General features: G+C 46.5%; 1 protein-coding gene across 1 annotated transcript in view; it reads right to left on the reverse strand.

The window, feature by feature from the left end:
- CARM1 (coactivator associated arginine methyltransferase 1) overlaps window positions 1-23,341 on the reverse strand; it is a 219,720-nt gene that overhangs the window by 51,495 nt on the left and 144,884 nt on the right. Inside the window, exons 5-6 of the mRNA XM_086961573.1 lie at window positions 18,823-18,933; window positions 11,419-11,596 (exon numbers count right to left, since the gene is read on the reverse strand). Of these exons, the coding sequence (XP_086817699.1) occupies window positions 11,419-11,596; window positions 18,823-18,933 (289 nt within the window). The remainder of the gene's footprint in view (window positions 1-11,418; window positions 11,597-18,822; window positions 18,934-23,341) is intronic.

The following is a 23,341-nucleotide window of genomic DNA, read 5'->3' on the forward strand; positions in this document are numbered from 1 at the left end:
GGAGGCGGGTGGGGGCGTGTGTAACTCTGCAGCTCTACATGCCAAGTACAGATGCATACTGGTAAGTAGCATTTTCTGTTCGAGGCATATGAGCTGCAGATTACACACTGTGCATAGATTGTATAGCAGTACCCACACTTGTCGCCGACCACCAGTATCTGTTGCAGTAGTTTGAAACAGAGTTTTTAGTACAGCCTGGCCCACAGTGGCTTGTTTAGTTTGCACATCTACACAATGTTTTGTGAATGTGTGCGGTGTAGACCATGAAGCTGCTTTGCATTTATCATCTACGGGAATGTTCCCTAAGAATGCCATTGAAGCCCCTATTTTCCTTGTAGAATGGGCTTTTGGAGGAATTGTTAACGAACGTTTGGCTTTCTGGTAACATATTTGTATGCATTTAACAATCCACCTAGCTATCCCCGATTTTGATATGGGGTTGCCTTTATGCGGTGGTGAAAAAGACACAAAAAGTTGTTTAGTTTTACGAAAAGTTTTTGTCCTTTCGATGTAGTACAGTAATGCTCTTTTGACCTCTAAGGTGTGTAGAGCTCTTTCTGTGACATTTTGTGGCTGCGCGAAAAAAACGGGCAGTTCAACAGATTGATTTAGATGAAATGGTGAAATGACTTTTGTAACGAATTTAGGATTAGTGTGTAGAACCACTTTATGATGCATTTGCAAAAAGGGTTCTTGAATGGTAAATGTTTGTAATTCACTGACTCTTTTGAGAGAAGTAATAGCTACTAAGAAAGCTACTTTCCAAGTTAGGAATTGCAATTCGCATTTATGTAATGGTTCAAAGGGAGGTCCAATTAACAGTGTAAGAATAATGTTTAAGTTCCAGACTGGTGAAGGTGGCGTTCTGGGAGGGATTATTCTTTTGAGTCCTTTCATGAAAGCTTTTATAGCAGGTACTCTAAACAGAGATAGATGTTGTCTATTTTGTAAATATGCTGCAATGGCAAGAAGGTGTAGTCTGATAGACGTGTAAGCTAAATTACACTTTTGAAGGTGTTATAGGTATCTTATGATGTGTTGAATAGACACATCTAAAGGATTTATGTGGTTGTTTTGACTGTATATTACAAATCGTTTCCACTTAGCAGCATAACATGCTCTCGTCGTGGGACGTCTGGCTTTTTTAATAACGTTCATGCATTCTGGAGGAAGGTTGAGGTAACCAAACTCTGACTTCAGGAGCCAGATCGCTAGGTTGAGCTGAGCAGGGTCCGGGTGTCTGATCTCTCCATGGTTCTGTGTTAAGAGACGTGTAGACAGGCTTAGTTTTTGGTGTGGTACCACAGATACTTGCAGCAGTGTGGTGTACCACGGTTGTCTGGCCCAAGTTGGAGCTACTAGAATGAGTGTTAGGGAATGTTGCAGTAGCTTGCGTATCACTAACGGAAGTAGTGGGAGAGGAGGAAAAGCGTACGCAAATTTTCCGGACCAGTCATCCATATTGCATTGCCTTTGGACAGCGGGTGAGGATATCTGGCAGCGAAGTTTGGGCATTTTGCGTTTTCGTGGGTTGCGAAGAGGTCACATTTGAAAGAACGGTTGAAGAACTTGTGGATGAAGTTCCCACTCGTGGATCTACTGTGTCTGTCGACTTAGCAGATCTGCCATGGTGTTTTGTACTCCTGAACGTGTTAGGCTAAGAGGAGGTTTTTTAGCGGTATAGCCCATCTCCATATCTGCTGTGCTAAATGAGAGCTGCAGAGAGTGTGTTCCCCCTGGTTTCTTTATGTAGTACATTGCTGCCATATTGTCTATGCAGACTTAGACAGACAGCTTTGCTTGATACTTGCTTTTGGAATGCTTTTAGAGCTAGAAAAACAGCTAGTAACTCCAAGTGGTTGATGTGGAGTAACTTTTGCTGCGGTGCCCACCTGCCTTGCATGGTGTGATGCAGTAGGTGAGCTTACCAGCCGGATAGCGATGCGTCCGCTGTCCGGATTATCTAATGAACTGGCTCTAGGAACGGTCGGCCCTTTGAAAGGTTTTTGGTGCTCCACCATTGCAGAGAACGATGAGCCCGACTGTCTACTAACAGTAGGTCTGTTAATTGACCACGAGCCTGGTTCCATTGGCGTGCTCGGCACTCTTGAAGTGAACGCATTTGCAGTCTTGCGTGAGGTACTATAAATATGCAAGATGCCATCATTCCTATGAGCTGCATAAACACTCTAGCTGGAAGCAAGTGTTGCAGTTTGAATTTTGTTAGGAGAGTTTGTACACTTGTTATCCTGTTTGGAGAGGGATAGGCTAGTGTTAGTTGGGTGTTTATTGTAGCGCCGAGATATTGTTGTGTGTGAAGGTTGCAGATGTGACTTGGTGTGATTTACTGTGAATCCCAAGTCGTGAAGCAGTTGAATAGTAGCGTGAGTGTCGTACACACTGGCTGTATGAGCTGGCTTTTATGAGCCAGTCGTCTAGGTATGGAAAGACGTGAATATGTTGTCTTCCTAAGTGTGCTGCTACTTCTGCTAGGCATTTGGTAAACACCCTTGGCGCCGTTGTGACTCCGAATGAGAGCACTTTGAACTGGTAGTGCTGCCAGTCTAGCACAAATCGGAGATATTTTCTGTGCGCAGTGTGGATGGTGTAGCCAGGAGTACCCGGCACTTGAACCGAAGGCACCTTCAAGAGAAGGGTGGGTTGCTGACCCCTCAACTCTCCCCTCTTTGTCACCTACAGAGTGACTGGAGCTGCGAACAAGATCCGCTGTGGGGATCACCCAAGGAGGATGACTGTACCTTTAAGGGGGCGTATACAATTATGACCGGAACGCCCGGGAGTGACGCGGTCGAAGGAGCATTGGTGAAAAGGGATGAAATCCTACCGTCGGCGTGTGACGTCACCGACTCTGGAGATCGAGAGGAGTTACAAGCACGCGACCGAAGGAAGGAGCAGGAGACCGAGGAACAGCCGAAACGGAAGAAGCAGACGCGAAGCCAGGAGGCCAACGGTCCGGCGCATCTCCCAGCCATACTCGTAGAGGAGTCTGGCGAAAAGGGAAGAAGTCCTACCGTCGGCGTGTGACGTCACCGACTCTGGAGATCGAGAGGAGTTCCAAGCACGCGACCGAAGGAATGAAGGTGCAGGAGACCGAGGAGCAGCCAAAACGGAAGAAGCAGACGCGAAGCCAGGAGGCCAACGGTCCGGCGCATCGCCCAGCCAGACTCGCGGAGGAGTCTGGCTTTCCCAGGTACGCCAACGGGTGTCGAACTGGGTTGGGAGGCGGGACGGATCGGAAAAGAGGTAGTGGGTTCATACAGGCACAACTGTCCCCAACTGTCACACTAAACCCCCCCCCCCTGTTCCACACTCCCGTACACCCTAGTCCATAAGGCTATAGATAGTGAAGTAGCACCGGTGATCCCTCCCAACCCCGGGACCCTAGCACTTAAAGTTCTCAGACGGACGTCTGATTTTTTTGTTCTTTTTGTTCTTTTGGGTACAACAACTCCGGATGTAGATTGCGGACACCCCTACATCCCGGATAGGATCCCGAGCACCTACCGAAGAAGAGAGACCTTTTGATAGACCGATCCCCAAAGGGCCATCCTGCCACAACGGATCCTGCAACTTCATCCCGCGAAAGACACTCTACTAAAAAGAAGAAATCGTTTATAAAAATAAAACCCTATATTCCAAGACCTAGTCTCCGGCCTGTCTCTCCTACATTGCCACAGATGGGAATGTGGAAGTAGGCGTCCTTGAGATCTAGAGTGACAAGGAAGTCGTTTTGTAACAGGAGTGGAAGGACTTGTTGGAGTGTGACCATATGAAAATGATCCAACAGTATGTAAATGTTTAGAGGTCTGAGGTCTAGGATAGGTCTTAGAGATCCGTCCTTATTTGGGATTAGAAAATATAGGGAGTATACTCCTTTGTTTTGCTGATGCTTTGGGACTTTTTCTATTGCATTTTTCTGCATCAGGGATATTACTTCTTGTCTGAGCAGTGTTAAATGTTCTTGTGACATTGGACGCTGCTTGGGTGGTATGTTTGGGGGGGTGGATGTTAGTTTTAGACAGTAACCCGATTGAATTATTTGAAGCACCCACCTGTCTGATGTGATGTTTTCCCAGGCTGGTAGGTATTGTTGTAGTCTTCCTCCGACAGGAGTGGAATGGGACGGGGGAAGGGGAGGGGAGTCATTGGGCAGGGGTAGAGGCAGAGCGGGAGTTGTTTTTACCTCTGCCTTTATTATTGTTACCCCTGTAACCTACCCTTTGGAAGCCCTTACTATAGGTGGATTGTGTAGGGGCTTTGTAGGAGGTAGAAGGTGTGTCTGAAGAGTATCCCCTGGTGGCGCCTCGAAAAGATGAACGGCGAAATGAACGTCTGGGAGCATGCGACTGCAGGGCTCCCATAGATTTGGCTGTATCTGTATCCTTTTTCATTTTTTCAAGTGATACATCTACATTGGGTCCGAATAAGCGTTGCTCATCGAAGGGTTGATTAACTATAGCACATTGGACTTCAGGTTTGAACCCTGATATGCATAGCCAGGCATGTCTACGTAATAAAACACTGGTGTTAACTGCCCTGGAGGCGGTGTCCGCTGCATCAAGTGCACACCGAATAGAGGGGTTTGTAATATTTTCCCCTTCTTGAATAAGCTAATTTGCTTTATCTTTGTATTTATCAGGGAGGTGTTGCATTAGTGATTCTAATTAGTCATAATGTGCCCTGTCATATTTGACCAATAATGCTTGTGCATTGGCAATACGCCACATGTTTGCTGCTTGAGACGCAGTTCTTTTCCCTGATGCGTCAAGTAGCTTAGACTCTTTATCTGGTGGGGGAACTTCACCTGATGTTTGTGAGTTTGCTCTCTTGCGTGCGTTGGAAACTACAAGTGAGTCTAGTGGTACTGGACCTTTATATATGCTGGGTCTGAAGGGGCGGCTTTATACTTTTTCTCTATTGGAGAGTTAATGACCCGAGTTCTGACTGGGTCCTTTAAGACTTCAGGAGCATGCTTAATCACTCCTTTAAGCATTGGTAAAATGGATGAGGACCTTTGTGCATTATCTAAGGTAACCATTAGAAAATCTTCATCTACAGGGTCTGTATGCATATCTACTCCATGATATTGCGCGGCTCTGTGTATCAACTGATTAAAACCCATAGTGTCTTCTGGTGGGGAAGGCCTTGAGGGGTATATGTCATCTTGAGGGACATTTGGGATGACTGGGGTGTTATAATCATCCCACGGGTCAGGTGAGCCTGGAGGAATAGACAGATCATCTAGGTTAGCCCCTATATCATCAGAGCTATCATCCCTATTGTCATCGTCTGGTATGATAGAAGATGGAGGGGAATGTTGTGGTAGGGGAGCAGGTGGTGATGGTACATGTGGAGGAGTAGGGGAATGAAGTCTTAAAAGGCGAGGTAGCCATGTCCTTTTTCATTTAACAAGGAGCTGGCACTGGTGTATCCAGTGGTCGCTTTTTTGAAGCTAAAGTTAGCTGCCCAGTGATTGGGTCTTTAGCTAGAGTCTTTTGTGCAGGGTCTGGATGAAATAAGTCCTCTACAGGAGGCCGATTTTTTGGTGCGGAGGGAGGCTTCAGCACTGAAGCAGTTTCTTTTGGTTTTTTGGCAATGTCCTTAACCGGAGAAGCAGGAGTCTTTTTCGGCTCTGAAGATTTTTTCGACTCCGAAGATTTTTTCGGCTCAGATATATTTTTGGGATCCGATGGTTTTTTTCGGATCCGGTGGTCTTTTTGCTCTGACATATGTTGCATGAGTGATTCTAACTCATCATAATGAGCTCAATCATATCTCGCTAACAAAGTTTGAGTGTTCGCAATTCTCCAGACATTAGCAGCTTGTGAGATGGTGCATTTCCCTGAAGCATCTAAAAGCTTGGACTCTTTATCAGGGGGTGGAGCATCCCCTGTTGTCTGCGAGTTCTCTCTTTCTCGCATTTGATACCACCAAAGAGTCTAATGGCAGCTGACCTTTGATGTATGCTGGGTCAGTTGGAGCAGGTTTATACTTTTTTCTAGTCTGGGGTTAATTACCCTGGCTCGAACTGGGTCTCTGAACACCTCTGGTGCATGCCTCACCACTCTACTAAGTATTGGTAATGTGGTCGTGGTTTTATGTAATGACTGTAGTGTATCCATAAGGAAGTCCTCTTCCACTGGATCTGGATGTACGTCCACCCCATGAAAAGTGGCTGTTCTATGAATGAGCTGTGTAAACCCAATAGTGTCATCTGGGGGAGATGGTCTAGAAGGGTATGCGTCATCTTGTGACAGATCTGGTGCATCTGGAGCATTATAATCCTCCCAGGGATCATCTGATGGGCCAGGAATATTGTCTGGGTCATCTGTGTCTTCTACATGATGCTCACGTTCTATCCCCTGAGAGTAATTGTCATCATGATCCTGCGGTATAAGGCTATGTGTGCTGGATGGTGAGTGTACAGGAGAAATATCTGTAGGTATCTCTATCAATGGTGTAGAAATTATTATGGGGAAGTTTAAGCATGTTTTTGAGAGGAACTGGAGGTGGTTTGGGAGAGTACATGTTCCTCTTTTCAGGCACTGTAATGACATGTCCAGTCTTTTGATTAATACGATAGTCTTTTGCTTTGGGTCTGGACAGAAAAGCTCTTCTGTTGAAAAATCCTTTTTCGTGACGATTTATCCTGTTTGGGACCGAAATGCTTAGGTTTTACAGTGTCTACTGTCTTTGGAACGGATTTTGGCTTCGGTTCCGAAGACTTGGCATCATGTTTCTTTCTCGGATCTGAGCTTTTTGGATCCGGAATTGTTGTTCCCGAAGAGCGTTTGGAATCATCGACCTTCGGAGCCGGAGTGTGTTTTGGTGTCGAAGCAGGCTTCAGTTTGACTTTTTTAGGAACCGGAGTTGTCTTCAGTTCGGTAGACTTAGGAACGTCTTTCGGTGCTGAGCTTGATTTCGTCTCGACCGGTTTCGGTACCGATGGCTGCCTCTGTGCCGGGGTTAATTTTGGTTTGAGGACCTTTTGCTTGTCGGGACCGACAGACTGACTCGAGCCGAAGTTGACTGGAGGCTTCTTTGGAATCTTCGTTGCAGAGCCAGAAGGCAGGGAGTCGGAAGGTCTTGGTCGGTGTGCAACTGGACCCGAAGGTGGAGGTGGAACGGAAGCCTGTCCCGGTATGGGGGGTATAAAAGGGTCGATGCTTGTACTCAGGACCTGTTGACCAGCTGGAAGAACATAGTCGTCTTCCGATTGATCCTCAGCTCCAGAACCTGAATCCTCTGCTTCGGAAACAATGTCGTCCTGCTCCTGTTCTTCTGACTCTACCTCGATTGGAGCCTCGTCTATGATGGAGGTCTGGTGTTGAAGAGAACTGTGCCATGACTCTTGGAGCTCAATGGTCCCTGATGGTTTTCTTGGACCGGAACGAAGACCAGGCCTCACAGTCTCGACTCTACTGCTCTGGAGACAAGCACAAATTGCAAATGTTATGAAGATCAGTGTAAGGGAATTTGTGTCCACACTGAGGTCACTTCTTGAAGGGTGGTCTTTCCAGGAGCCAAAGGCCCAATGGCGCAGTTGGGCTCGACAGCCCCGATGAACGCCGGAATCGAGAAGCGCAAGCCTTTCTTCGACGCGGGAAACCGGAATTACTGTCTAAGAAGATACCGATCTATGATGGACTGGAAGCCGAAAAGAGATCGGTAACAGGACCAAACGATAAACACATCCGAGCCTGTAGCAGAAATAAACAATCTGAAGATGGAGTCGGTGCCCATGGGCACTACGGTCCACAGGAGGAATCATCCAACAGACAAAGACTCTTCCAAGACAACAACAAAGTGTAATCATCCTGGCCCACCACCATATTGTGTGGTCTGCAGCCCATATGCCTCGAACATAGATGTTTTTATAAATTTCTTAACTTTTGCTACAGTCGCGGCAACCGCGCTTTACCTTTAACATGGTTAAAGTAAACCGCTGGTGCTGCAATTGTAGCAAAAGAAAACAAATAAAGCACGCGCACGCTTGGGAGACAGAGTGAATGGGGGGGGGCGGAAGAGCCGTGCTCATTTTCAAGCCACACTCTTGCTTGTGGCACCATCCGCCTTGCAGGAGCGAGCAACAGCCAAATAGCATGCACGCAGCTGCTCGCTCCCGCAAGGTGGATGCCGCCACAAGCACAAGTGTGTGCTTCGAAAAAGAGCAGAATGACAGCTAAAGGTCCTTCTGTGCAGCGCATGCGCGCTGCATAGGTGAGACCTAAAAATTCAGCAGCAAGCAATCAGCACACAAAGATGATCAATTAATACAAACTAGTTTTGATATCCAGCTCGAACGTAGACGATCGTTCATAGCGATAATGAAAATTCTCAGAGTTCTACTGTGCGTCTAAATGTAGAACAGACTTCACAATTCTTCAATGCCAGATTAGAGCAGCACTGATGAAACTTTAAATAGTCCAAAACATCTGTTGAGTTTATTATAGTCACAGCTTTCAACATCAATAAACAAGCATTGGCATAGCCAATAGGTCTCGCCTTTGGGACCTAAGTGTTTTATTATCCAGCACAATATCCTTGGTGCAACTACATCAACTGTTGCATGGCTAAACACTTATAAGGTCCCAAAGGCGAGACTTATTGGCTATGCCAATGCTGGTTTGCTTTGCAGTGACAGTACTGTTCCCTGGGAAGATCAAGAAAATAGCACATCTCCTCACAGGTCTGGCCTTAATTCAGACAGTCAGTGCTCTAGTCCTGTCTCATATCGATTTCTCTAACGGCCTCTACCTGGGGGCTCCTATTGGCCAACTGAAAAGATTGCAATACCTGCAAAATCAAGCTGCGAGACTTATTTGTAAAGTCCCGAAGTGGGAATCGATTAGACATGGACTGGAGACCCTGCACTGGCTGCCTGTGGAACAGAGAGCAACATTTAAGGTGGGCTGTATTGTGTTCAAGGCTTTGGAGGGCAAGGGTCCCATGTTTCTTAGACAACTGCTGCGAAAATATCAACCTCTGCGCAGCCTGAGATCTACCCACAAAGACCTACTTGAGGTCCCGTGTTTCAAAAGGAAACGTCAGGGAGGTAGCAGTTTTCAATTTTTGGCTGCTTCATTGTGGAACTCACTCCCCCTGACCCTGCGACACAGTAGGGACCTCCTTACCTTTAGGAAAGCATTCAAAACTATTCTTTTTTCACAGGCTTACTGTAAATAGTGATTTGTGTCTTTTATGTACTGTTATGTTTGATTCTCTCCAGCGCCAAGAAGCCTCCGGGCGTATGCGCGCTTAACAAATAATAAATAACATAACATAACAGTACTGCTACTAGTTCTGAGTCTCCATATTTACCTCTTGACTGGTTTCTTTTTGATGAAGCCCGTTGCCCCTTACTTTATGGAGTCGCAATATTCACAGGAGAACCTTGCACTGACAGTAGCACAGGGTATGCTGCACCAGATCAATGTCCTTATCTACAGGGGACGCATAGAATATATAAGCCAGCTGTTGCTGACGTACGATGGCACAAGGACGGCTTAAAACTAGAGCGCTTTGGCGTTGCCTACCTAAGCAGCAGGAAGGGACCAGAGTGAGAAACAGCAGAAATTTATAAAAGTAAAAACTATAATATCTAAAGTACAGCGCTGTAGAGAAAGCGGCTGAACAAGAGTTTTGGTCCTCGCTGTTGGACCGTAAAGAGGTGCATGTGAAACTGTGCACGCGCAAATGAGAAAGAGAAGTGCCCACCCATGATTCATGATATTTGCACGTCTTATAGCCGGTGCGCGGTTCTAATCACTTCACCAGCGATCCGTTTCTAGGCACGCCACTAGATGGCATGATACCTTCAGGTTGCGAAAGAAGACTCCTGGATGAAGGCAGAATATATACCTTGGTTAGGCTCGACACATAATTTGTATTCCTCAAAAAGGTTCACCATAACCAACTATTCTGACATAATGTACTGACACGCACATATATTATATTAGCTCCTAAACAGACCACGGTCTCTAAAAAAGCCTGCAATGTATTTAGTACTGTCCAAACACAACTTTTAGGGCAAATCCATCTTGATCGACTTTCTGTAATTTAGGTGTGCATGTCTGTGTCGGAAACACAAAAAATAATACAAAGCGCATTTTCCGATTTAAAAAAAACACAAGCACGTTTGCCATTCAGCTTTTTGCGGCACTGGATAGTTGTATGGTCACGTCACCGGTAGAAAAAAAAAGCAAACAATGTGCTTGTACCAAAAAATACGTCTGTCGGGAGAAAACATAAGTTTGTGCTGAAAGGGTTAACATGTTTTAGTCCAACATACTCCAGATGGGATGTCATCCAAGCCTAGGTTCCAGGCGGGAATTGAAGGGGTTAATTCCTCGGTCGGTACCTTTCATCCCCGTGACTCAGAACCGCAAAAACACGGGACATCCACCTGACGAGAAAGTTTGTGATAAACCTGTCCCTCTTAACATGTCAGTGGGACTGGGGCAGATTCAATCACTTTATTGAGGCCTGCTCTTGTTTGGGGATTCGTCTTTGGATTCTTGCTTGCTGCCAATATTATGCCATTCACAAACCCATGTTAGTTTTGATTTTAGGATGTTTGTGTACGAAGGCTGCAAACCTGTAGTTGCCCATTTAAAAAAATCGAACATCCTCTACTGCCACTCACCCGTCTTTATGCTCAATGTTACTTTATCCTAACAAGCACTGTAATACGAGTGCGGCTCGCAAGTTGATGAGGAATGCAGTGTAGCGACGGAAAAAGTGAAAGTTAAAAAAACAAGAGCGCCTGCCTCGCGCTGCAAGTAAAAAAAAAAAAGGGTTCACGTCTGGCAAGTGGTGTGCGATTTGAGCACACCATGACGAGAGAGGAAAGCCAGATGGAGCCTCTGCGTAACTGCACGCTCTATGCCAAGCCCACTCATTAAATGTCTCGCCAGAGCAGCACATGCGCTGGCTCAGGCGAGACCTAAAAAGCACCTAGAGGTAGAGTTTACATCATGGCCATTGTCTCAGCAACTCAAGCTCTGCTTCACTGCAAATGCTTCTATGTCTTCCAAAAAAGCCCTAGCAATCAAAATCCCATATTTCACAGGACTGTAATGAGATGGGGTGGGGTTTCACCACCCCTAATCTACACCTACTATGCTGAAAAGTAGCACTGTATTACGGAATCCATAATTCATAAATGCTGCCTATTCCATTTTCCAAGTCAAAGCTGTGGCAGCTATTGCAGAGCAGCTTGATCTGTGACATTTGTGAAGGAGAGCCACACCGGAAATATTCTTGTGACCATTACTAGAACCCACTGAGAAGTATGGGTTGTGAACCTAGAGAATCTTGAAAAACAGCAGTCACATCCAGCTCAAGTCTACTTTTTTTTACATTAAAAGATAATCCTAAAAAGGAGACAAGCCTTACCATTGGGCTTCAAGAACTTCTTAGCATGCAGGTAGCTCTCCAGCATACGTTCATTGAACAACATGTAGCCCATGGGCTCCGAAATGATGATGTCCACCTGCTCTGGGAGCGAGACCTCTTCCACTTTCCCTGGGATGACCAGAATCCGGTCAGTGAGATTATTACTCTTTACTAAAAGCTGGAAAAACAAGCCATAATCAGTTTAACCAGGGAGCAGACAAATAAGATTCAGACATGTCACCTACCATATTAAAACCATGACCATCTTATATTAGACGTAGGTCAGGGTCCTATTGTTGCCTTTTCTACTACAGTTCTTGCTCCACAAGCTTCAACCCCACTTCTCGATTTCCTTATTATAACACCCCATCCAGTGTCCTCAATCTATGTATATCTTCCCAGCGCCGATTCTCAATACATAAGATAACCTCCTTGATCTGAATCTTCTTTATTGCACTACATCCGTATTCTTATATCTGTAACCCTCAATATTCCACCAATGTCCGTGGCTTTAAATTCCTTTATAGTCTATCCCATATTGTTTATTTCAAACGCCTCTGTCTCTTCCATCATCTTCCATTCTCTTCTGCACTGGTGGTAAGGGAGATGCTCAGTACCTCTACTCACTCATTATTGTTGAGCTATCAATCTTTCGACATACCCAATTACTTCACAATGGAAATCATTTGTTTGCCAACTCTCTGCTGGAGTGTGAAATGTCCCATACACATGTTATAATCACTGCATGTTCGCCTCCTCCCCTGTAAGGAATATGCTACTTACCAGTATGCATCTGTTCTTGGCATGTAGGGCTGCTGACATTCATATCTGTGCATAGATCGCAGCCTAGTGTTGGGTCCGGATGATTGCACATTGTTGTCCTGGAAGAGTCTTCGAAGTATCACGAGATAGGTGGCTCATCCCCTGGACTACAGTGCGCATGGGCATCCTCTCCATCTTCAGATTGTTTATCGCCATTGGGGTAGAGATGGAGTGTAATACAGTAAGTGATGACCACGCCTGAGAATGATTCTGAGTGCTACAGCTGCAACAGGCACCGGGGAGGAGGGCGGGCGATATGAAGGTCAGCAGCCCTACATGCCAAGAACAGATGCATACTGGTAAGTAGCATATTCCGTTCGAGGCATGTGGGCTGCTGAATTCATATCTGTGCATAGAATAAATAGCAGTTACCTCCTTAGCGGTGGTTGCCCGTGCCAGCTGCAGCAGTCTGAAAAAGGGTTTTGAGAACAGCCTGTCCTACAGCAGCTTGCTGTTTGGAGTGTACATCTACGCAGTAGTGTTTGGTAAATGTATGTATGGTGGTCCATGTGGCTGCTCTACATATATCCTCTAGGGGAATGTTACCTAGGAAAGCCATGGATGCCCCTAACTTGCGAGTGGAATGCGCTCTTGGGGGAACTGTTAATGTGCGTTTAGCTTTTTGATAGCAGATCTGTATGCACTTAACAATCCATCTGGCTATACCGGATTTGGAAATGGGGTTGCCTTTGTGTTGTGGGGAGAAGGCAACAAACAGTTGCTTAGTTTTCCTGAAATCCTTTGTCCTGTCAACGTAATAGAGGAGAGCTCTTTTAACATGCAAAGTGTGCAGTGCTCGTTCTGCCACTGAATCAGGATTTGGGAAGAAAACGGGTAGCTCTATGGTTTGGTTAATGTGGAACTGCGACACCACCTTAGGCATGAATGTAGGGTTGGTACGCAGCACTACCCTATTAGTATGAACCTGCATGAAAGGCTCTTGAATAGTTAGTGCTTGAAGCTCACTAACTCTTCTTAGCGATGTGATTGCCACTAGAAAGGCCACTTTCCATGTTAGAAACTAAATCTCACAAGAGTGAAGAGGTTCAAAGGGTGGTCCCATTAATCTGGTGAGAACCGCGTTCAGATTCCAGACAGGAGAAGGAGGGTGTCTGGGAGGAATTACTCTTGAACCCCTCCATAAATAGCTGGCACCCTGAAAAGAGAAAGATGCTGTCTGTTTTGAAGATAAGCTGCCATTGCATCCGAATGTATCCTGATGGAACTGTATGCCAGATTGCATCTGTATAGATGTAGCAAATAACAGATGTTTTGCGTGGACGCATCCAGCGGATTTATGTAATTATTGGAACAGTAAATGACAAATCGCTCCCATTTGGCCGCATAGCATGCCCTGGTAGTAGGCCTCCTTGATGATGTTCATACAGTCAGGGGGTAAGTTGAGGTAGCCAAACTATGACCTCAGGAGCCATATTGCAAGGCTCAACTGTTGCGGATCTGGGTGCTGAATGTCTCCATGGCTCTGAGTGAGGAGACTGGGAGTGAGGCGCAGTCGTTGGTGAGGCACCACTGAAAGTTCTAGGAACGTGGTGTACCACGCCTGCCTTGCCCACGTCGGAGCAAATGAGCGTCATGGAGTGTTGTTGCAGTTTGCGTGCCACTAGCGGGATGAGCGGTGCTGGAGGAAAAGCGTACGCAAATCTGCCTGACCAGTTCATCCATATCGCATTGCCCTGAGACTGTGGGTGTGGGAACTTGGCGGCGAAGGTTTGGCATTTTGCGTTTTCCAGTGTGGCGAATAGGTCTATCTCTGGATGACCCCACTGCTGGAAATATGGTTGGAGCACGGAGGGGTGTATCTCCCACTCGTGCATCTGATGGCTGTGCCTGCTGAGCAGGTCCGCCATCTGGTTGTCCTTGCCCGGGAGATGTTCCGCCATGAGGAACATGTTCCTTTGAATGGCCCACTTCCACATGCTCTGGGCTAGATGAGACAATTGTGGAGAGTGTGTGCCTCCCTGCTTCTGGATGTAATACATGGCAGTCATGTTGTCCGTCCAGATCAGCACGACTTTGTTGCACAGGTGCAATTTGAATGCCTTCATCGCCATGAAGATTGCCATTAGCTCCAACAGATTGATATGCATCTTTTGCTGCTGCGTCGTCCATAGTCCCTGCACGGTATAATGGAGGACATGCGCTCCCCAGCCCTGGAGAGATGCGTCCGTCGCAAGCACTATTTGTGGGACAGGCTCTTGGAACGGTCGTCCCCTGCAAAGGTTTTGTGTGTTCCACCAATGTAGAGAGTTGTATGCACGACCGGTCACCAACACTAGGTCTTTCAGATGCCCACGAGCCTGATTCCACTGTCGTGCCAAACACTCTTGAAGCGGACGCATGTGTAGCCTCGCGTGTGGGACTATGAATATGCAGGAGGCCATCATACCGCTCAGCTGCATGAATACCTGCGCTGGGAGCGAGTGTTGGGGCCTGAATTTCTGAATCAGCAACTGCATGCTGTTGACTCTGGCAGAGATGGCTGCGCTGTTGCTTTTAGAGTGTTTATTGTTGCACCTAGGTACTGTTGTACATGAGCAGACTGAAGGTGCGACTTTGGGTAGTTCAGTGAAAATCCTAGACTGTGTAGGAGGTGAATTGTGCGTGACATGTGGCTGGCACACTGCTGGGCTGACTTTGCTTGGACAAGCCAGTCGTCCAGGTAGGGATAGACAAGGATGTGTTGTCTCCGAAGGTGTGCAGCCACAGTCGCTAAGCACTTGGTGAACACCCTGGGGGCAGTGGTGACCCCGAAAGGCAGGACCTTGAACTGGTAATGCTGGTTGTTGACGGTGAACCTGAGATACTTCCTGTGACCTGGGTGAATGGGAATGTGGAAATATGCATCTTTCAGGTCTAGGGTTGCTAGGAAGTCTCCCTGACTGAGCAATGGTAGGACTTGCTGTAAAGTCAACATATGAAAATGTACTGACAAGATGTACTGGTTCAGGGGTCTGAGGTCTAGAATGGGCCGCAGGGAACCGTCCTTTTTTGGGATTAAGAAGTACAGAGAGTACACCCCTGTACCTTGCTGTTCTAAAGGCAGGAGTTCTATTGCCCCTTTTTGCAGCATGGAGAGTACTTCTTGCTGCAATAAGTGCATGTGCTCTGCGGACATAGGACGGTGCCTTGGAGGTATGTTGGGGGGAGTGGAGGTTAGTTCCAGACAATAGCCGTATTGGATAAGTTGTCCCACCCACCTGTCTGTGGTAATGCCTTCCCAGACCGGCAGGAACTGCTGGAGTCTTCCCCCGACTGGTGTTAAATGGTCAGGGGGCAGTGACAAGGCGTCACTGTTTGTTGGGAGCAGAGGATCTGGCATTGTTATTTCCACGTCCTCTGCCTTTGGTGCTGTTCCCACGATATCCACCCCTGTTATTTTTGTTATAGGTGGTCTGCGTGCTCCCCTTGTTGTATTGGGCTTGCTGCAATTCTTGACCTCTAGAGGCTCCCCTGGTACCGGAGCGACGAAAGGAACTGCCCCTGAACTGCTGTGACTGCAGGGCCCCCATGGATTTTGCTGTCTCAGTGTCTTTCTTAATCTTTTCAAGGGGCGTGTATACATCAGGACCAAAAAGAAAGTCAGGGTTAACTGGCTGATTAAGCAAAGTTGTTTGGATTTCTGGTTTAAACCAAGAGATGTGGAGCCAGGCATGACGTCTCAGCATAACACTAGTGTTGATGGCCCTAGCTGCCGTGTCTGCTGCATCGAGTGCACACTTGATGGATGCATTCGAAATCAACTTTCCTTCCTGTATAAGTATTTCTGCAGCCTCCTTATAAACATCAGGCAGGTGTTGCATTAGCTGTTCTAACGTGTCGTAGTGAGCCCTATCGTATCTAGCCAATAGGGCCTGTGTATTTGCGATCCTCCAAATATTAGCCGCTTGAGCAGCTACACGCTTGACAGAAGCTTCCAAGATTTTGGATTCTTTGTCCGGAGGAGGAGCATCACCACTAGTCAGGGAGTTTGCTCTCTTGCAAGCATTAGCCACAACTAAGGAGTCCAATGGGAGCTGGCCCCTGATGTACGTAGGGTCCACAGGCGCAGGCCGATATTTTCTTTCAATCCTCGGGTTTACAACCCGTGCCCTGGTTGTCTCCTTGAAAATGTCAGTAGCATGTTTCAGGACACCTTTTAGCATTGGCAATGTCTTTACTGACTTTTCTGAGGTGGAGAAAGTATCGAACAGAAAGTCTTCCTCCACTGGATCTGCGTGCATTTCCATGTCATGGTTGATGGCCGCCCTTTCTAGTAAAGCGTTAAACGCCGCCGTGTCTTCAGTAGGCGAGGTCTTGACATTATAGGACTGAGCATCAGGCGCAGTCTGTGGCTCATCAGGGTCAACCGGGTCAATCCAGGATTGAGGTTCATCTTGATCTGCGTCAGCATGATAATTAAATTCAATCTGACCGTAACCCTCTCCCACATCCTCATCGCTGCGTGTAGGAGAATAGGCATATTGTTGTGTATATGACTCCACAGGTTCGAAGAGAACAGGTGAGGTGGCTGAATCCCTTTTTCTTTTGAGAGGGATCTTGTATGACTCCAAAGGATGTTCTGGAGCGATCTTTCGTTTGTGAATGGTGAGCCTCCCAGAATCAGAGTCAATGAAGAGCTTCGACTGATTGTCATACGAGGGTGCTTGGAACATTACTTCCTCTGGAATGGACTGAGACTTGGAAGGTCCCGACACCTTCTTGGACGCTTTTGCGCCCTTTTGTGGTTCGAACGCTTTGGGTCGAGCGCAGTCCGTATTTAATTGGAGGAAGCACCTGAGACGAACCGACCTTTTTCGCGATCGACGGCGTCGTCGATCCGGTCTGCTTCGGTGGATCACCAACATGCTTGCGGCTTTGCGTCGACTCGAGCGCATGGTGTGTAACAGGTACGGCCTTGGGCTTAGACGCGATATGCTCTTTCGGGTCTGGTTTTTTCTTCGACTCGAGGGCTTTGCTTAACATCGGCTTGGAGGATGCAAGTGTTGGTTCGACAGTCTTTTTAGTTAGGAGTCCTTCGGCAGCGTCGCCATGTTTGCACGTCGACGGCGTCAGAGTGACGTGCTTGACCGTCGAGAGTGGCTTTGGCGCCTCGCTCTTCGGGCCGACGCCCCCTTGTGACCCCGAAGGGTCGATGACACTTTTAGACTGGAGCCGAGGAGTCCGAGGGCGTCGATCAGAGAACTGTCTTCAACAGCTTCAGTTTCGTTTTTGCCTCTGTTTCAGTTTTGATGGATCGACCGATGGCTCCTTTTAAGTATTCTTAGCCGGGCCTTGACGCGGGGCTATAGAACGTGGAGTAAGATCTCTGCTAAGGCCTTCCGGCGATGCCTCGACTTGAGCCTTAGAGAGCACAGTGTCAAGATTAGGCCCCGTGACAGCAGGTGGGCCTTGCTCATCGCTCGAGTCGTCATCGACGGCTCCGATGGCCTCTGCGTCGTCTCCTACCTCGACGACGTCTTCTTCATGGACACAGTCTTCTTCTTCGTCCACACCGAGTTAGAGTCTCGCTCCGACTCAGGGTCCGACTGCTGGTCAGGATCCTCCTCATAGACTCCTTCATCGTCATCGGCCTTGAAGATGTTCTCCAGGTCAGGCGCCGCTTTTTGCGCCGACTGTCGTGCGGCGCGTCGAAGTGTCTTCTTCGACCAGAACTTGAAACAGGCCATACAGCTGGCCTCGTCGTGGTCCGGGGATAAACATTTATTGCACACTGGGTGCACATCGATGTGAGGGTATTTGGAGTTGCAGACGGGGCATCTCTTGAACGGGCTCCGTTCCATTGTCGTCGTAGTTTGGGCCTTTGGTGTCGAAAAGGCAAACGGCCTTCGACGTCATGTTCGAAGAACTGGATGAATTATAGGCACCGAACTAGACAATACCGACGCCCCGAAGGCCTTTTAGCCTTGCGCAAAGAGTTTTTAACTGATTCCGAACTTAAGTCAAGAAAGTACATCCGAACCCAATGGCGGAAAAAAACAATCTGAAGATGGAGAGGATGCCCATGCGCAATGTAGTCCAGGAAAGGAGCCACCTATCTCGTGATACTTCGAAGACTCTTCCGGGACAACAATGTGCAATCATCCGGACCCAACACTAGGCGGCGATCTATGCACAGATATGAATTCAGCAGCCCACATGCCTCGAACATACCCCTTCCATCTCTACTACCCCAGTGTAAAAAGACATGTACCATGACCGTTCTTGCACTTTTGCATGCAATTCTCCCTTCAAAATGTTTTTCCTCAATTAAAGCAACAGGTCCTAGAAGGAAAGCTTACTCCTATCTGCATAGTGTTCCCATGTACTGTTAGCTCTCCGCACAGTACAGCAACATATCCCCAGGAAGATTTTCATCTTTGCATGTTCTGTACTAACCCCCATTCCATAATGAACTGCACAATCAAAAGAATGTGTGATTACCTTTAGAAATTTCTTGCCTCATCCCGCCACCCACTGTTTCAACTGTACAGTCACTTTCCCCCATGCAGGTCCTCCCCTCAATACCCTAATGTATGCCTTCCCTACTCTAAAGCAACATGTTCCATAGAAAGGCATGGTTACCTCTGCATGTTGTGCCATGGAACTGGCCTCCACTGCATAGATTTTCCTGGCACCGGCCTGTGCTGCAAAAAAGGACAGGATTCCGGAGCCACATCCAACATCTAATACGACCTAAGAAGAAAAGTGATACCAAGTAAATGATGTGGTTCCCAAAAGAGTAGAATCCACTAGGAATAGAACTAGCAGGTTACCAATTACTGATTACAGATCCCGGTTATGCAGGCTCTTCCCAGCCTTCTTTACCTCAAATCCACAAACTTGTATCCCTAAACACACCCAACCAAAGAAAGGCAGAATAGCACCTTCGGCTGAACCACAATGACTTTCTCATTCTCAACTACAGAAACCTGACACTTAAGTGCATAACCTATAACCCTTCAACAATTCTCAATTACCAATCTATACTAAAAATAAGAAAAGGCTAAGCACAACTGCACTTCTCTCACAGTTTCTGGCGAATAGCAATACATGAAAATCCAAACAGAGTAAAATAAAGCCTTACAATACACCCAAACAGCACATGCTACCAATGACACCAAAGACAATGAACCAGATACCTAGCCCACATCCTCATGCTACAAGATAAACTAGCTTAAAAGCACAATGACTTCTATTTTGTGCTGCAGTATACAATTTCTGCAAGAATGCTGAAATCACATAGCATAACTCTCATACCATGCAGCTCCCTCATGAATACATTACCTACAGAGAATTGAAAATGCAGCTGCCAAACTGCTTCTCAAAAGCACACACACGATTTGCGGACATTTCACTGCGGGCTAACACAGATATACTCTCTATGCCGGTTTTTGTCCTCTGAGGATTGCTTTTTTTCCTTTTCAAAACAGGTTCTGCCGTCAATGTGCCCTTGCTGCCCACAGGTATTTTCCCATCTCCAACTGTGGCACTGTTCAATTAGGTGCTGCAGTGAAGGAGTAGTTTCTGTCCTGTAACTCCAGTTCTGTAGTAGGGGTATCTCTGTTATAGTCATAATCTAGTGAATAGTCCCGCCATGTGCGCGGTCCCTGGAGCAATCAAAAATAATCTCTTAAGGTGCCAAAAAATGCAGAACTGCACAGACACCTAAGAGAGAATTAAAGACAGATAATGCAGCCTATAACCAGGCTACACTGTTCAGTACTTCAACTAGAAATTCCACCAAAAATCCACAAACAGCAAAGTCTGTCCAGATTTCCCTTGCTTCAGCAGCAGAAATCCTCTGAAATAATAGAGAGGAAGACATGGACATTCAAGCCCCATAGGTTGCCATTATGTAGCTCAAAACAAGATACTGTGCATTTAAGAGAACTTTCCAGAACTTCACAGTATCCCAGAATGCACTGCAGGTCCCTTTTACTTTCAGTTCTTTTTGAAGGCGTAACACGCCAGACCTGTAGCATTCCTTACATGAATATATCTCTCTCCACCGGGGAGGCGGGCGGGCGCTTATGACTAACAAAGATACCCCTACTACAGAACTGGAGTTACAGGACAGAAACTACTCCTTCTGTAGTAGGGGGATCTCTGTGTATAGTCATAATCTAGTGAATAGAATGGCAAGCCCATCCCCACACCAAAGCGGAGGTGGAGAAACGAGAAATAACACCACTATTGTACGAACAGATTTCGCAGCGAAGCCTGCTCAACCTGAGCGTCTGCCCAGGCAACCGTGTCCAGGCAGTAATGCTTAGCAAAGGATGGACCGACTTCCAAGTGGCCGCCTTGCAGATTTCTGCAATCGGAACATTACGGAGGAAAGCAGTCTTGGCCGCTTTGCCCCTGGTGGAATGAGCCTTAGGTTTACCCCCTAAGGTCTTATTAGCCTTCTGGTAACATAGTTGTATGCAGGACACAATCCACCTAGAGATGGACTGTTTAGAGGTAGCCAGCCCCGTCCTGACTGATCCATAATTGATAAACAATTGGTCTGACCTACGAATATCTTTGGTCTTATCCAGATAAAATTTCAACACCCTCCTAACATCCAGGGAATGTAAAGACCTTTCCGCTGGAGATGATGGATTCTGAAAAAACGTAGGCAAAGTTATAGTCTGGTTGACATGAAAATCAGAAATAACCTCGGGAAGAAATTTAGGGCGAGTACGCATAACAATCTTAGCAGCATGAAATACAGTATAATACAGTATAATGCCGCTTCGACCCAGAGCCCTGGGGAGACTGAGAACACACTGTAGTCATCCCTCTCAACGCCGTAGTCGGTGCAATCGACCCAGACAGAGAATGGGGACGCTTGCTGGTCTTCCTGCCCCTGGGGAGCCCCCCAGAGGCCTCAGCATGGGCAGAGGAAGCCCCTCCAGACCCACCATGAGCCTTCGGCCTTCTTTCCTCAAGGCCCTGAAGCCTGATCTTCTTTCTGTCCTTCAGGGTCCTGCCAGAGAAGCCTTGACAAATCACACACTCCTCTGGGAAGAGGGAAGGCAGAGGATACACACCTCATGGGGATCCGATTTGGCCTTCTACCTGGAGCACTCTGGACATTTGTCAAATAATGCAGGCATTTTTGACAATAAAAGAGTGCACCAAAGATTAAACAAGAAGAAAAAGGCCCTAATGTACTTTAGAAAAGCACTCAAACTTGAACAAAAGTGAAAAATCACCAATAAACCCTTGAAAAGGGAGAGCTCAATGCTCCAGGGTCCTGCTAGCAGGAGCCAGAAAAAAGCACTGAAAGTAAAAGGGACCTACAGTGCATTCTGGGATACTGTGAAGTTCTGGAAAGTTCTCTTAAAGGCACAGTATCCTGTTTTGAGCCACATAATGGCAGCCTAGGGGGCTTGTCTGTCCATGTCTTCCTCTTTATCATTCCAGAGGGTTTTTGCAGCTGAAGCAAGGGAAATCTGGACAGACTTTGCTGTTTGTGGATTTTTGGTGGAATTTCTAGTTGAAGTACTGGACAGTGTAGCCTGGTTATAGGCTGCATTATCTGTCTTTAATTCTCTCTTAGGTGTCTGTGCAGTTCTGCATTTTTCGACACCGTAAGAAATTATTTTTGATCTCTCCGGGGTCCACGCACATGGGCGGGACTATTCACTAGATTATGACTATACACAGAGATCCCCTACTACAGAACTAAAATGCCAATATATTTACAAATATTTGGAACATAGCCTGCATACCAAGACTCTTAGTCTGAGGATGAAAATTAAGACCTAGTCCACTAAAATGAATATAGTCGCAGCCCACCTGCATCTACAGTCCCAAACTAAGCACAGCCTACAGTAGCTTACTTTGGCTGTCAGGATCACCTTCATAAGACTATGTATTGCTTACTGAGTAACCCTCCTGCAACAGAAACCAAACAAGACCAAAGCATTCAAGATTTGCCCTCCTTTTTGTCCGTCCATCATTCAAATGGTTGTGAACAGGCAGTACTTTTTCATGCATGTGGGCAAAACTTTGGAGCTTGCCAGCTCGAATAAGATTAATCAATCACCTGGGTTTCAGAGGACACTAAAACCAGACTGTTCCCACCCATGTTGTCAAAAGATAGAGATTACAACCTATTAGTTGGAAAGTAGGTACACACAGATACAACTACTCTCACACTTTAACACCTCAAGGTTATGCAAAGAGAGGCAGGTTTGAAGTAAGCCTTTCAAACGCAAACCTCTCATTCAACCTTACCCACATACGACTCATTACATCCAACATCCTTCCAACCATACTCTCCGAAATATTACCAACAAATCAGATAAGTAGGTTTAGAGAACTTCACTGCCTTGCTAGTTATGAAGCGCTGCTGAAATGATTAAATGTAGTACAAAACAATGACAGACTCTCCAACTTCACCTACATTAGACTACATTGTCCAACAGCGGTTTACGTCTGCTTCAAACATTCACAAACATCACCCGACTAGCACACGGCATAGGCATGCAGAAACTCCCCATTTGGGCCTCACCAAACCCCTACCACCTTTTTTGGACTATTACACCCCGCCCCCTACACATATAGCAGGTTGCACACCAATCATGCACTACGGCAGTGCTTCTCAAACATTTTAGAACATAGACCCGATTTTTAGAACTACAAACTTTTGCGACCTTTATTGGACATGAGGCGAGTGATTATTTCATGTAACTAAAGCATCAAGTGATAGCGCACTGTGATTTATTGACGGCATAGTCTCCACTGAATTGTCCACAAAATGTGCACAGACACTGTTTAGTAATTAAACTACATTGCACACAAATGATAACGTGCGGAAATCTGGTTTCTATGCTATGCATCATTTGTGAATCAGCCAAACAAAGTGTCTTGATTTATTTTGATCCTATTAAAATCTCTGTTTCCATCACACTTTAAATTTACCAACAATTTACTTCACTTTTGCTTTCCTAACTGCTGAAGGTGTATAGTTCATTAAAAGGTATATACATTTTGCAGCGTCACAAAAAAAATGACATCTCACAGCCTTTCATTTCACAATCTCTGTACCTCAGCAAGATTGCGATAATTCACTTCACTTTCTCTGACTGCAAGGTAAGAGGAGTTTGTA

Source organism: Lissotriton vulgaris, chromosome 1_1, assembly GCF_964263255.1.
Source record: "Lissotriton vulgaris chromosome 1_1, aLisVul1.2, whole genome shotgun sequence".
In the NCBI taxonomy this organism is placed as follows: domain Eukaryota; kingdom Metazoa; phylum Chordata; class Amphibia; order Caudata; family Salamandridae; genus Lissotriton; species Lissotriton vulgaris.